We start from the raw sequence: 15,992 nt of genomic DNA on the forward strand, positions 1-15,992 counted from the left end.
GACATTTATTCATATTTTGCACATTAAAAGATAAAGCAATTAAAAGTTGTCACGTATACGTGGAGACATTTGCACATAGTTACACACACATACGCCTACATGAACACACATAAAGAACACACATATACTGTATACTGTATATATAGCTGCCTATGCGGTTGAGAGCATCAGGGCCTCACAGCAGGACTACTCATACTCTGATCCGCTGAAATCGACACAAAGTAAAACACTTATAATGCATCTGAGAGCCATTGTTGTTTAATATTGGATATTTTCTCTCATTCTGATCGCTTTTGTTTTCCGCGCCTCCAAAGTGTGATGTTATCCCCGTCTGAGGAGATTGCTTTTTGGTTCGCTCCCTCATTTCTTCAGTTATTACATCTGAAGTCAGAGAGGTCACCTCATCATATTGCGCAGGTTGTAAAAAGCCATCTGTTAGATTTCATATAATGCAGCGGCCCGCCGGCACTCATGGCACATTTCAGAGCAATAATACGCCACATCCGAACTACATCCCCAAAGTAATTTACACAGAATGGCATCACGGTAGGACACATTTCAGAGAATGGTAACGATACTAAAGGTGCTTGTTTTGTGTCTGAAGGCTTTTGTGATGTTTAAAGTATAGGATTCAAATGTGTGAGCAGCATCTCATTGCTCCAGTCACCATTCATACCAGCGTGACCATTATTATCTTGTCTTCTGTTGCCGCAGCAGTGTAGTTGCAGCAGTCACTGTTATCATCATGATCCTTATTAACAGTCTTTGGCATTGTAAATAATCCAAAAATGGTGTCGTGCTCACACTCTTATGTGATTATGAGAAAAATGGTCGAAATCGGCTTAATAATTCTTTAAAATCACATTTCCTTTTGCAATGAAATAAATTGCCAATTTTCCAAATGTGGCTCATCACAGCTGAATTAATTTAGGGAAAACAGTGGATCAGTTAATAGTGACGTCAGTGCACAGGGTGGAATGTGACTTCAACATCTGTTCAGTCTGATGGAGAGCACTGTGAAGGCAACGTCTTTCTCTCCTGTCCTAGAGTACACATGCAGCAACGTTGACTGTATCCTCTTGGGAAGAAGAGTTGGCCAAACAAGAGAATTTCAAGTGGTTTTTTTTCTCATATAATACACATCATTATATTACAACGGGGATAAAAAGATATGCAGCCTGCATATGTGGGGAATGTTTTTAATTATGTTGCAACCGGGGCTCTCATTTGCAGGTAATTTCTCAGCAGGAAATGGGAATTTTCCAAGGCTGCAATAATTACATCATGCTTGTGTTATTTGCGTTTCTGTGTGTCGCGTGTGAGCATGTTTGTGCAAAAGCGGAGAGACGAAGAGTAATTCGATTCGAAGGAGAAAATGAAATCAAATGAAAATGGAAATGCATCTGTGTGAATCTGTGGGTAAACAACATGGGAGGGGGTCATCCTGCACGCATAGCCCTTCCTGGGTGTGTTTGTAGCATGACAGCCGTGTTTACAAAGGGATCTGGTGGGAAAACCAGCAGGAAAACCATTCTCTTTTGCTCTTATTTGCTTACACACACACACACACACAAACACACACCTGTGAGGTCAGCATTAAAGCACACAGCGTCCGAGTCAGCAGAAGGGGACAGCTAAAGTGCTACAATGAGAAACTAGCAGCCGAGCTGTTCTCATCCTCCACGTTATCTCATGATCTGTGTTCCAGTTGCAGAGGTGTGCTGCTGAAGAAGGGGGGGGGGGGAGGCTGTCCTGCTCTGACGAGGAAAAACCATCAAAGATACGATCACTGAGATGATATCTGCACCCACCCACTGTACACCACCTCTGTCTCTTTATGACGCACCACATTAGAGGCCTATCTAAATCTGACTTAAAAGGAGTCACAGCGCCTATCTGGCAGACAGTATGAAAGGTCATGGTCACGGTTATCTGAGCCTTCATCAGAGGGCTATCGAGCACCCAGACATGGCAGCCCTTCTCATTATCCATCTCTGTGGAAGCCATCATTTTCAACAATATAGTAAGAAGAAGAGGGCGGGGGGGGGGGAATGAGCATTCAGCTGTACTTGCATCCTTAAATGTTGCGGTAGAAGACTGCAGACACTTGAGCCATAATGGTATGCTAAACACACTGACCCATGCCCATGCATTGATTGCCACAGGCATGCTTTGTTTGACATGCCAGCCTCTGTTAGCCAAATATGGTAGAAACAGATCATTACTGTCACAGCTAATGCTGCTATAGTTGCTTACTGTGACAGTAATCAGTAATCGCAGGTCCTGCACCCCCCCCCCCCCCCAGTCTCTTTATCCCACCGTCCACCCTCCTTGTTTGTCTCTGTCAGGCTTGAGGCTATTTCGCCTGAGGCAAAGGCCTTTGGAGACGAGAGTCAATTATCATCTTAAAAGCCGCACATTCCCAATATGTAAATACACGGCGTATTAAAAGCGGTGCCGTCAACAATCTCTGAAAACTGCCACTGAATGCAGGCATTCCCTTTGCGACTCTCATCATGTATCCATTTACATATTTTTTTCTTACACTAAATGATGCATGCTCTTATCTGATAGCCGTTGCCCTCGATCTAGCGCGGCCTAGATTCTCATTTTGCAACGACGACTTCCCCGTCCAGATTTCACAGCAACAGAGAGGCTTCTCTTGTCTTAAAAGTCAAGTATGAACAGGGAGACAGCCTTGTTTGTTTGAACCAATTGTCATGCAGCAGTTATCCCCGCTGTCTTCAACAAGGGGTTGTTTGACACCTACAGTATGATGAGTGATTGCACAGAAGAAGGATTTCAAAGCAGCCTCGTGTGTGTGTGTGCAAACATACTGTATGTGTGTGTGTGTGTGTGTGTGTGTGTGTGTGTCTGCACCTGCCAGTGTCTGGTATATGTACAAACACGGTGACTACGGCTTGTCACATGAGACCCAGCAGCACTGCAGGCAGGAAGTTGAGCTGAAGTGGTGAAGTACAGTAGCGAGTGATGTCCTGGCCGACACTTCCACTTCCATCCCGACCTGTGTTGTCTGCTGCTTCCACATGCTTGTGTGGGGGACTCACACCTGTCCGTATATGATCTGTGCAGCAATGGCATGAAAGTGATTGCACTCTGGTTATTATTCCTTTCAAAATTGAAAAAGAGAAGCCGCCGTGCCTCGCTCGAAGGGATTTCATTTGTGTGCTTTCAGAGGCTGTTCCACCCCATCGAGAAAAAAAACACTGGTGCGTGTAAAATGACTACAGTATAATTAAACGGTAATTCACTTTCGATGAGGGAAATGGCAGTAAGCCAGCCATAATCATGCTGTGATGGAGTTCTGTGTCGACATCATGATGCATGGTATAGAAAGAGGAAAGAGAATCGTGACTCCGTGCCATCATTCTCCTCTCTGAGCTGGCATGAAACATACCTTTTGGCACAGAATGTCTCATGAAGCGAGCAGAGTGTTCCTTCCCAGGAGATTAGAGCACGAGGTCCCTTATGTGTATTTCGGTGTCTGTGTGTGTGTTTGTGTTTATATTTTGCGGCCGTGTGCGATATCCCCCTGGGGGGGGGGGGTGCTGGAGACAGGTTTCCATGGCAGCAGCTTGAATGTTGCGTGAATTGCAGTGGTGTGTGGCGCGTTTGTGAGGCTGCGTGTGCGTTCCTCGTGGGGAGGCCAGACGAGGACAGTGTGCTCTCGTCATGTCACGGCTTCTTATGCAGACCCTGGAAGACGACCTTCCACAGTGTGAATATCCCTTCGGTGTGTGACCAGAATGCTGTCACATTCGATATAATAGCTGCCTCAATAGTCACCAAGAAAAATGTCATTTTTGAACTTCTTTCATCCACATGACCCTTCGCGTAGTTTCACAAGTCATCTGTAAAGGTTGTACATTGTATTTGTGTCAAATGCTATCGTACGGAAAAAGTACACATTTGTTCCTGTCACCTGTAGTGTCATTTATCAATCTATATTGTCATGGTGTGAGTTGGCTATTTCTTGATTTATTGGCCATAGAGATGTCTGCCTTCTCTCCAGTATGAAGGGACCATCGGACTATAGGGTTGTGGTGCTCTAGGAACTAGTTCCTATACATTAAACTGCTCACAACAAGGTCTTTGTATTATCTCAATGAACCGGGTCATGATGACGGGAAAGAGACATTGCTTTTGACTTTTTCAAATGTATTTTGCTGGTGCATTGAGCAGCACAAGCTGTCATACAGTCCCATTATATTGTAGAGAAGAGAGACATCTCAAGGGAGGATATCTCCAAAACTAGCCAGATCACATGATACTTTAGCCTGGAGGCTGAATAAACATCTTGATATGAGTATCACATGCCCAGATTAACCTTCAACTGTTCGAGAGCAAACACTGGAGTTCCTACATCGTCGTAGTACAAAGCAGGTGACTGTAATAAATAGCACGACAGGTTATATGTATTTTTGATTTTGGGGTGAACTGTCAGAGACCACCACATCATCTAACAGTAGAACAAAAGCACCACCACATCATCTTTTCAGGTCAGAGGAGACGTCTTAGAATTAGATTTTGAATGCTTAATTGATAATGTCTTTGCACGTTCATACCTGCAGTTAGATTCCTCATTGCCATCTGCATGTACCGGCTCTGACAGCATTGGACGATCGGGTTTGTAGGATGATCGTTATATTCATTTCGCTCCTGAAATTTGACCACTCAAGGCCAGACAGGACCAGATCAACCTGCTGTTGGACCTAAAGGCCCCAATTACCTTCTCTCATTGTGTTCATTGTGTATGTATTCGCTTGAAAATATGTTGGGCTTCAATATAACAGTGCAGGTTATTTCAGTTCATAATTTGCTTTGGTGATGCCAAGAGTAATGGCAGACAAAGCAGCAACCGGTGAGCCGCCAGAATTATCAGACAATCCTAAAATGCTTATTTTTAATCACACAATAACGTGTACTACACGAGTGCACGCTCCTTACCGTGCTGGGCTCCCGCAGTGTGACTCCCCTGCAAAACCGTGGAGAGTTTCTGATCGACTCATCCGTAGCAAAGGCAGTATAATGTTGGGCGTCTCCGCCTCGCGTCTCCTGAAATGTCAAGTGTTTGGGAATTTTTTAATAAATCTGCCCGGTTTTCCCTGTGACGCCTTTGGCAGTTCCATGCAAGCGTGGCAGCGCCAGGAAATATGTTTTCTCCACACGGAAGACAATATCAGCTGTCAGACAGAGCGGAGAGACAAAAAGCACAAATCAAGACACCGGTGATCTTCTATTTGCTGGGATTTTATTTCTTTTTTCCCCTATTTTCCTGGCAGTTTTGATAAGTCATGCTTGATGCCTTCATGCGTCTGTCACTTTAGAATATACGTGCTACATATTGCAACAATATGGTAATGTCTCTTTCAGACAGCCAGCGATTTAGCTTGAAGACATTCACGCTCACATTAATGCCATCTAAACCTATAAACCGCCACGTGAATGAGAGATAGACGAGCCGGTGAAACGCATTTTTCTCTTTGGCAGCCGATGCCATTCGGAAGGCTTAAGCTGCTAAAGCTGTGTGATTTCACTTCTGCGGCTCTAATGTATGACTATTATTAACCTTCTCCACTTATGAGTGAGTGAGTCACCCACAAGTCCTCACTCAGCTGTCTGACTTCAGGAGGGAGAGGTCCAAGCCGATGACGCCAATCCTCTGTCGACGCCGATCAACTGTTGGTCACAAGCCAGGAGATGAATGAAGGTCAACGGAAGTGCCAGTGTTTATTTGATCTGCTGAATTGTCCCCTTGGGTTTTACCCTGATGCTGACTGGGCAACTTTGCATGCGATGTGTTCATTAATTTGCTCTCGTGCATTTCCTGTACCGCCTTAAGCAGACAAAATGCGGTTGACGGTAAAGTTATGAAGTACTGTGAAGGGGTCAAAGCCGAATCACACAGTATGGAACATAATTCGGGTGTTGCCTCTGTGTGTACTTCTGCGTTTTATTATTATATTATGGGTTCCCCATTGTCTCAGGTTCTGAGAAGAGATGAGGACACTCCGATGGTGAAGGCATCCATCATAATGCACCTTTTGGGTTATGTAGAAACTACCATTATGCATTTTCACAATCACCAATTTGAGCTTTTCTTTCCGTCATTTTAATCTGTCAGATCTGATCACAAATTGACGATGAAAACAAGCTCGCAGTTCCAATTGCGCAGCTTTTTTCCCGATTGCAATTTGCTGCTGCTGATCATGGCATCAGTGAAACATTATCCACCCCGCTCCCTCCTCTCTTCCCTCTCGGCCCTCGAATCGGCTCACTCTCTCGGCTAAAAACAGGCCTCGGGTCCCTAAGTGCCACGGAGGGCAGAATGTGGCACATATACCCATCCCCAGAATAACTTTTTTGTTTTGTTTTTTCACTCACTTGAAATTGAGCGATATCGCAGCTGTTGCCCCGTACCAACACGCTCACTGTGGTTCATGTGATCATCGTGGGACTTTGTACGAGTCTCAACAGGATATAGAAATAAAGGGTCCACGAGAGCGGGGCTCTGCAGTCAACACAGAACTGAGAATACCTCTGATATCAACTTGATGCCAGTGCTTTCATTATGACTGAGTGTTTGTCTTGTGACGCCTCTTTGCCTGACTTGGTTTGACTCGGTGCCCTTTACTCCCACACATATCTGTACAATTATATATTAAACATCTTCCTCTGCTCAGCTCTGCAGCTGGCATTCACTGCATGACACAAAGTATTTCCCCTGTTTTCTGAAGACGACGTTGGGGGACAACACTTTTCTTCCCTCTTTCCTCCTCCTCCTCCTCCTTCTTCATCACATTCTCCTGCTTTTCCATCCTCCCTCCTCCCTCCTCGCTCTCCCTCACCATCATCTCCTCTCACTCTCACTGAATGATCTCATTCCTCCCATGCCTCTGCAGCCGTCTTCTCGCCTATATATATGATCGAGTTTCTCAGTGGAAGTCACCCGCAGGGATGTGACAGCACCGATTCTGGCTGGTGTCAACGTGAGCTGCAGCTGCAGCTGCGTTGCTATGTGACAGTGTGAAATTGCCTATTTTCTGAACGTACAATGCGAGGAAAATATCTCTCATTTGAGTGGGTTTCGAGGTGTATGCTAACGAATTTCATTTGATTGCAACCGCCGTGGAAAACACATTCGCCGGGTGGATTTAAATCCCTTAGGCCTTCCTGTAACTTCACCATTAAAGGGGAAACTGACCTTAGATCGTTTTTTACAGGCCAAAGCCAGCTATTAGGAATGTGGTGAGTAAAACCGCTCCAGGGATTCTGAGACGTTCTCCCGTCCTTGTTGACCCCTGCAGTCTTCCAGGACACATCTTGTTTCTGTGATACACACACACACACACACACACACACACGCTGGAAGGCACTGCCGGGGCAGCCTGCCGTTACTCCTCGGCATGTAGGCGTGTCTGGAGAGCTGGTGAGCCTCGATGGATTTTCTCGAGTGCTGCTCTCCACTGCGAATGAGTCACAGTGTGTCAGGGAATGGGGGCAAAAGGAATCTTTGGGGATTATTATTCTGATTCATGCACAGCTGTGGTTTAGGCTTAACAGAATCCCTATGTGGGGTTAGCGTGATGGGCAAGCGCAGAGACGTACTATGGTAGCATGTGCATGTGTATCACTGTGCTTATCAGGGTGTAAAGTGCAACATTTCCCATCGTTCAGCAGCATGTTGATGTCGTTTCTCAACAGAATGGGTGAGACAAAAGCCAAGTTGTTGTATGGTGAGGAATGTTCTGGCGTTAAACAAAGAATAAAGTGGGCGGCTCACGGAGATTATATCACAGAACCCAGAAAACATGCATGCACATTGAGGACTGGGATGTAAAAGCTTGTGGGTGCAGCCACATTCTGAACCTGCCGAGAGGCCTCTGTGTGAAAAAATACATCTCCACGTTGCGAGGGTTTATTCGGGCAGGCGTGCGAGAGAAAACACAAATTTAGAATAGTGCATGTTTGTGTATGCGTGTGTGCACCGCTACTGCCTGCAAGGAGAGAGAATAAAGGTGAAATTGAACACTTCTGTCAGTGTCTTGCGTCCAGCTGCAAGCATTCCTCTCGCCGCCCCGGATTCCTACATGGAATTGCACAATCCTGCTGTCACACCTGCTGGTAATCAAGAACAATGAATCATGAACCTCTTCCAATCCGTCGCTTTGTGATGCATTACGGGGCCACAAATCTGCAGGACAGGAATTTCTCACGAGAGATGTCTCAAAAGCACACAGTCAGCTTTTAATGACAATCTGTTGTCAGAGATTTTTTTCTATGCACTTGGCAAAAATATTTAATGCAATCCCATAACAAGCATTTTTTTCTCCTCAAGGACAAAGATTTAACCACCGATTCAAGTCACCCTTTTTCCCCCTCTTGCCGTCATGTGTTTCATTCTCCCTTTGCGTTTTTGTATTTCTAATACATTCGTCATATCCTATCAGTATGCATGTTTGTGTTTGTGTCGACACTTGCCGGTGAGTCACAACAGCAGCACGCCTTTAGAACATTATGTGCTGCATTTTCATATTTAAATAAATAAAGTCTGACACAATGGCTGCATGCAGTGTTTTCCTTTTAGACGACACTATATGGACGCAAATGCATATCAGTACCGTATGAAGGCGCACGTCCGTGCGCTACTGTGAGAGAGGGATCTCCCTTGCTTTCCCTTGAATGACATTTCAGGAGGAAACACATTTGTAGCACAGCACGTACAGTAGCTATACTCTCACTGCCCCCCCCCCCCCCATGCGTTTAGATTCCTGTGTGGAGGAGGGGGGGGGGGGGGGTGTAGCCACACTACATGTCTCTCACATGACTGCGCTGCATATTATATCTCAGGTCGGAGGCCAATGGGGCTTCGATGTGGGAGTGACGTCAAGGGGGCGGGGTCGGTCGTGCGCTCATGTATGTGTGCGTGCCCCCCCCCCCCCCCCCCCCCCCCACACACACACATCTCCCGTCAGCTCTCTCTCTCGCTCTTGTGCAGGCGCAGTGTGTGTGCGTGTGACAGTGTGTGCAGCTCGGCTGGCCTCCCCTCCGCACTTGAATGGACTAGATTCCCAGCCACGTAAGAAGAAGCACAGCGGCGCACCAGCGGGACAGCGAGAGAGGATGTCCTGCTGAATCAGGGGATAGGCCTGGGAAAGTCGGCCGGCCGTCCCGATCCTTTCCTTTTTCTTTTAACAGCAGCTCCACGTACAACACAGACGACACTTTTCTTTTTTTCCTTCCACCCGAAGTAGACCGACAGCGAGAGAGAGAGAGAGGACGTCGACTCCGCACGCACACAAAGAGCTTCAGCATTTTCCGGATGGGGTTTTGTCCCTTCTGTGGTAGATGACAATCGCCGTGCGTGGACATGATCCCGGGGAACAAGGCCGTGCACTGACCTGGTACTAGTTAGCCAAGTAAGCTAACTAGTTAGCTCTGCACCTGCTAGCCAACTTGTCAAAAAAATTTCGGCTAAATTAAGCAGCTATATTTAGCTCGCAGAACTTGCTTTATACATATTTTTGCTCGTGCAATTTTTTGGTTTCTGTGCCTGCCAGCTGTAAATTGTTTCCGTTTTACGAAACGTGCCATTAACCGGTAAAGATAAGCAAGCAAACCAGCTGCAGGGTTAACTTAGCCCCCCCCCTTCATTCATTGTAAAAGCTGACTTTTGGGTAGCCTTTGTTTCAGTCTCGTGCCTCTTCTCGCGCTGCTAACGTTAATAGAAATTGCAGCAGGTTTGCACAGAGGGTTTTTTTTTGGGGGGCAGCAATTCTGCCATTTTTAGCCCGGTCGTATCTCTTGAATGGAAAACAAAGGGGGGCAATTGTACACTTGAACTCTGCAAGAATAGTAATTATTACAGAGGCTTTTTCTGTTGTATGAAAACCAGCTTTGCCTGTTGACAGTCTGCCACATTCCCCAGCAGCCAGGAGCAGTTAAATCAATTATTTGTATTACTTTATTCAAGATTTACTAACGAAGCGGACGATTTGTCACATTGCACTGAGTTTATAACAAAAGTAGTGCCTTAATAGAGGAGGAGATCAAAGAAGAACCCCACCGCCACCACCCTTCACCCCCATATTTTGTGGAGTTTTCACACTTCTTCCTCATGAACATACAGAGGTCAAATCCAATTAACATTTCACGTTATGGGAGATCGCGGCACAAATCGCACGATTTCGAAGACCTGTCTTGCTTGAGGACTACAGAGACGCACCAGAGCTTCAGCCCCAACCTCGGGTCCCCCAGCCCGCCGGAGACCCCGGACTCCTCGCACTGTATCTCCCGCATCGGGGACTACCTTTTGTTGGAGCCGCTGGAGGGAGACCACGTTTTCAGAGCCGCGCACCTGCACAGCGGGGAGGAGCTCGTATGTAAGGTTAGTGTGCAACATGGTTATCCTACCTTTTTTATGTTTATGCTCCAAGAGTAGTTTACCCCACTTTAATTTTTTTTCAAAAATATAATTTTCAGGACAAAATACAGATTTCTCACCCCTTTTTTTGCATTCATTGCATGAACTATAATGGCTTCATTTCATTACACATTGCTTCAAATGTGCCGAACATGCCAACCTTAGTTGGTGTTTTATGGATTTGCTATTGCAGCAAAGTCCACACCCCTCTGCACTTTTTAATAATTGCTTGAATTGTAACTAGAGAGCAGGCAGAGCAGCCTAATGGAAAAAGTGAATGGGGCGAGCTGCGTGGGTTTGGTTTGCATGATGCAACGTTGACAAAGGAGTGAGTAACCACGCACTCCTCTCCGCGCTATTCTCGCTCACTCTCTCTCGCCGTTTCATACTTTGCAGCAGTCCTATTGCACCAACATGCACAAGCATCGTAACATTTTAAAGGACAGTTGTGCAGAGAGAAAAAGCACACAGAGGGGGGGGGGGGGGGGGGTCAAGGGAACTTTACAAGTTCAGCCAGCTGTTGTCATTGACCCCTCCGACCGTTAAAAAAAAGAAACCACTCTTCCCTCAAGGTTGAGGACAACCTAACGGCCTCTCCTCACCACATGTGCAGCCCGTATTGACTGTGGTATATCACTGATTATAAGGGGTTGTCCCTGAGCTACGGTCCAGCTTAAGCAGGCTTAAGTGGCTTGATGAATCGAGAGACAGTTACGCGCACCGTTGGACTCGTGAGGCACGACGTATCCAATAACCCGGCACCTTTTGACTCACTCGAGGCCATGTTTCGTCATGGCAATAGCAAATGAATGGCCTTTGGCAACTGCCTGTGAGCGAACTGCCTTTTGACCTCATCTCCTTTTGTGCCGGTTTCAATGCAGCGCGCGCACACACACACACACACACACACACACACACACACACACACACGTGCAGGATTGATCAGTCCCTCTAAGCTGGAAGCCGAGGTCACAGCTCCAGACCTGGAGAAGCTGTAGGGGTGTATTTGTATTGACTGCCTGCAGAGGAGTCCTCACCTGAACTGGTTGTGCTGAAAGTCTGTGAGTGTGTGTGTGTGGGGGTGGGAGGGGGGTGGGTTACTATGGAAACAAAAGAGACACTGCTACCCCTGGCTGCAGTACAATACCATTCTGGAACACAATGCTTTCACTTTGCCTCTGTGCAACCTGACTCCCTCTGCCAAAAGAGTAAACAAGTTTGGCGTCGCAAGAAGCGGTACTTTGCCAAATTAAAAGGACGATTTGAAGCTCTATCGGTTGGATCTAATCTCCAACGTGGGAAAGGGGGATCTGTCACAAACATCGTGGCAAACAAACGCGTTAAGTCGCCACGGATTAAAGCAACACACTGTAAATATTCATGCCTTCCCGTCTTCTGATTGCAGGTTTTTGACATCGGCCGATACCAGGAGTCACTGGCGGCCTACTTCGCCCTGGGCCAGCACCAGCAAATTAACCAAATCCTGGAGATCTTGCTCGGGGAGACGAGAGCCTACGTGTTCTTTGAGAGGAGCTATGGCGACATGCACTCCTTCGTCCGCACCTGCAAGAAGTTGCGGGAGGACGAAGCTGCCAGACTCTTCCATCAGATAGCCTCGGCTGTGGCGCACTGCCACGAAAACGGACTGGTCCTCCGCGACCTCAAACTGAGGAAGTTCGTCTTTAAGAATGAGGACAGGTGAGTTCTGCAGACAGTCTCATTCCTCTGGTTTCATCTGAACATGTATGTGACGTAAGTGCATAACGTGACCGTGTTAGCACTGTCTGTGTTATGTCTCGGCTTACACAGAGGATAGTGTAAACCGAGACGATGCAAGACTGGCACGCCTCACCCAGATGTTACTCTGAGAACAGGAAACATTAGCCCTTTGTGTCTCGCTGAGCTATTTCTGCAGGTTTAGTAGAGGATATGATGAATGCATCAGTGAATGTTACGCACGGAATCACACTTCTGGAGCATCGTTGCAATTTTTTCTTCCAAAAGGGACAGAGAAGTTACAGGACGATCAATTAGGGCGAGCTTCTGCCGCCGCTGCACTTCTGTCGCTATCGGCAGGAGAAAGCAGCACTCTCTGCTGCCCCCTGGTGGCAGCTTTTCAAAACTACCTGCATAAAATCCAGGCATCTGTTTCCACAGCAACTCGAGAGCACTTTTCTTTTTTCTAGACATTGAAATTAAATTTTTAATAGATGTTGAGTCAGACTCTTTTACACTCGATTGTAACGCTGGAGTTTGTTCGGGGGACAGTTCTGCACATCGACGCCCTCCAGCTCAAAGTGTGACGTCATACTTTGGCTCCGACGGTGGAAAAGGGAAGTTGAGCCGCCTCACGTATTTAGTGCGGGTCCAATGACCTCGAGTGTCACACCAGACTGCCCATGAGCTCTGGAGACCCCCCCCCCCCCCCCTCTCTTCCATTAAATGATTGATGTCTGGTGGGTTTTAAGAGTGATAGTGCAGGGCAGTATTGGGTCATATTTACTATATGGCCTGTCAAGAATCCTCTTACACCTTCTCGGTCCTTCAGGCTCAGTGGACTGTTTCAGAGACTGAGACACAGATGTGCTGCTCTGGCTTGAACCCAAGTGTGTGTGACAAAAGGCTCGAGTGAAGGAAGGGAACGAGAGCAGACATGAAGTGATACCCGAGCAGAGTTCTTCAGGGTGCGCTGGCTCCCCGACATGACTTTTGTCACACACCGCTGTTGGCCTTTGACCAAACAGCAGCCTGTTTAAAGAGCCCGGAGTGGATCAACATGGCTTCTTAAACAAGCCCTGTGCTCCTACACCAAGCACATGAGACGTGATCGGACCAGCATGCATTGCGTCCCATTTAGCTTCTTTTGTATTTCTAAGCCCTCTTTACTGTAATTGCAGGTTTGCACATGTCCTCCAAACAAGCTGTTATCCAGGCAGCAATGTGCTGTGTTTATTATGTGAAAGCGCTCTACGGCACATTAATGACAGCAAATAACTGCTGCTGACAATGAACCAGTGAGTGGGCTCATTCCAATGTGTTTGCGCGTGTCACAGATGGCAAAGAACACATTCTTCAGTGTGTCTTTGTTTCCTTTCCTTCCTTCCTTTCCTTCCGCCCTAGTGTCTCACACCCCGGCTCTTTGTCTGCTGCATCATGTCTCGTGGACCTCACACGCAGATGGCAGCGTTTGCGCCGCCCCACAAGTGTCTCTTTCCGTGCACGTGGAACATTTTCTTGCCTGAGCCTCTCCGGATTCTTTAGTGGCATCGCTTCTGAACAATCGGCCGTTATTATCGGCACTCAAGGGTGTCGTAGCTGCTGTTGTGGGGTTTTAGAGAAGAATGCAAATGGCTGCGATTTGGAGGTGGAAGAGCAGGGGGGGGGGGATCCACACTGTCGGCCCTTGATTATCTGACAGCAGTTCAATGCGTGCAACTTAAGACGACCAGTCACCCATAATTGTGTTTCTTTTGAATTGCGGAGGTCTTTTGGAAAGCCTCTTCGTACGTCAATGCTTTCTGGCTGGGCTTTTATCTCCGTGAAAGGAAATGTCAAACTTAAGCCTTGAGCATTATGTGCTCTACTTCCTCTGATATCCAAAAGCGATGGATCTCAAACACTTAAGATGCCCATCAGAGCAAATTACCCCACTTGAGCGTCTTTTTGTATTACAGTTTTTTAATATCCAAACTTGGAACTGCGATGGCAGTTATCACTGAACAGCTTTCACATTAACAGATTATTCTGTGTGTCCATTGTTTTGTAAAGCGGCATCATTGTGTGTCTTTGTTTCCTTGTGTGTCTCCAGAAGCCTCGTGAAGCTGGAGAGCCTCGAGGACACTTACATCCTGGACGGCCACGATGACTCCCTGTCAGACAAACATGGCTGCCCAGCGTATGTCAGTCCTGAGATCCTCAACGCCAACGGCAGCTATTCGGGGAAGGCAGCTGATGTGTGGAGTCTGGGCGTCATGCTTTACACCATCCTCGTGGGCCGCTACCCTTTCCATGACGTTGAGCCGGGCTCTCTGTTCAGCAAAATCCGCAGGGGCCACTTCAACATCCCCGAGACGCTCACGCCCAAGGCCAAGTGCCTGATCCGCTCCATCCTCCGCCGGGAGCCCGCGGAGCGCCTCACCTCTCGGGAGATCCTGGACCACCCCTGGTTCGCCTCCTCCGGAGCACTAGGGGGCGCCGTGGCGCACGGCCGAGGAGAAAGGGAGCAGGAGCAGATGGTGCCTGAGGTGAACATGGAGGAGGAGCTGGAGCAGTTCTTCAGCTGAGCAAACGAGCACAAAATCTGACGACTCCGCCACGGTCGGCTCGCCGCGCTCACAGCAGAGCCGAAAACAGTAGTTTAGAGATTAATAGGTGAACATTTGTCTCATAATAAAGGTGTTTCCATCCTGTTTCCTTTTCCGCCATTTCATGGAAAACCTTGAGCCTGGCATGACAAATGGCATCTATCCGTCACCTGGCGGTGCAGCGCCCGCTCGGGGATGTTGCCGCCAGACATGCAAGTTGCAAACAATGTAGCAAATGTTGTTGTTTTTTTGGGGGGGGGAATCTGTTTGGTTTGATGTGGTGCCCATAAAAGTAGACACAGTCACCATTTTTGACACTATGGAAAGCATGAAGGGACAAAAGAACACAGGAAACCAAGGAGAACAATTGAAATCGAACTGACGAAGTGCAACACCACACTAGCTTTAGGTGGTGTCAATTTCAACCACAGACCCAGGGTCAGGAATCACAACCCCAAGTTCTATTAAGACAACACGCCGATCATCCCTGACCTGGGCCCATTGGGTAATAAATGGAGCAGCTTAGGCTTTTTCTCATCATCGACATGTTTTGGCGTCGTCTTTGTTTCATGGTGAAGTTTTTGTTTTGTCATCTCATTTGTCTCATTATTTTCTCTTAACTCCTTGACAGCCTCGGTTTCAGCCTTCACCACCACACTTATACTAAACATTACTTTCTGTCTTTTTTGTTTTTAAGCTATTCCACAGTGTTCCCACTGCTGCTTTAATATCACTCCCAAAACCTCAACCATGAAGTCTTTTTTTGGGTTTTTTCGGTAAGCCTCCAAACATGGCGTCATGCACTTGATGTGTTGGGTGAATGGACAATTCCACCTAAAAATTAGCTTCCTCTTATTTAAATTCATCAGTTGTAGGGACGAGAACGTAACATTTATTTAAATTGTAACAGCTCTATATATATATATTATATATATATAAATAAATATATTTAAAACTACATTGCAGGGTTTTTCTTTATTCGGAGATTCCTTTTTCATGTATGATGTAGGCAATATCTTGACACAGGACAGACTCGAAGAGGAAAATGTCTGAAGTTTTGGAATACACATCTTCTACCCCCCCCCCCCCCCCCCCCCCAGACAACCCCCGCCACCCGGTCTCCCTCACTCCTTTTTAAAAACTTGATACGAGATATTCGGTGACAGTATTGCTGCGACATGTTGGTTTTCTACTGTTCTGTGAAACGGTCATGCTCGGAGTGGGTACCAGTGGACATGTTTTGT

The 15,992-nt window shown here is 46.9% G+C and overlaps 1 protein-coding gene across 1 annotated transcript; it reads left to right on the plus strand.

Moving 5' to 3' along the window:
• The first annotated feature begins 9,005 nt into the window (after positions 1-9,005).
• trib2 (tribbles pseudokinase 2) lies at positions 9,006-15,290 on the plus strand. The gene is made up of 3 exons (XM_079291224.1): positions 9,006-10,408; positions 11,850-12,142; positions 14,253-15,290. Exons 1-3 carry the CDS (start codon positions 10,139-10,141, stop codon positions 14,725-14,727), a joined length of 1,038 nt encoding a protein of 345 aa, XP_079147350.1. The 5' UTR covers positions 9,006-10,138; the 3' UTR covers positions 14,728-15,290.
• Positions 15,291-15,992: the final 702 nt, after the last annotated feature.

Source organism: Melanostigma gelatinosum, assembly GCF_949748355.1.
Source record: "Melanostigma gelatinosum genome assembly, chromosome: 19".
Taxonomy (NCBI): Eukaryota; Metazoa; Chordata; class Actinopteri; order Perciformes; family Zoarcidae; genus Melanostigma; species Melanostigma gelatinosum.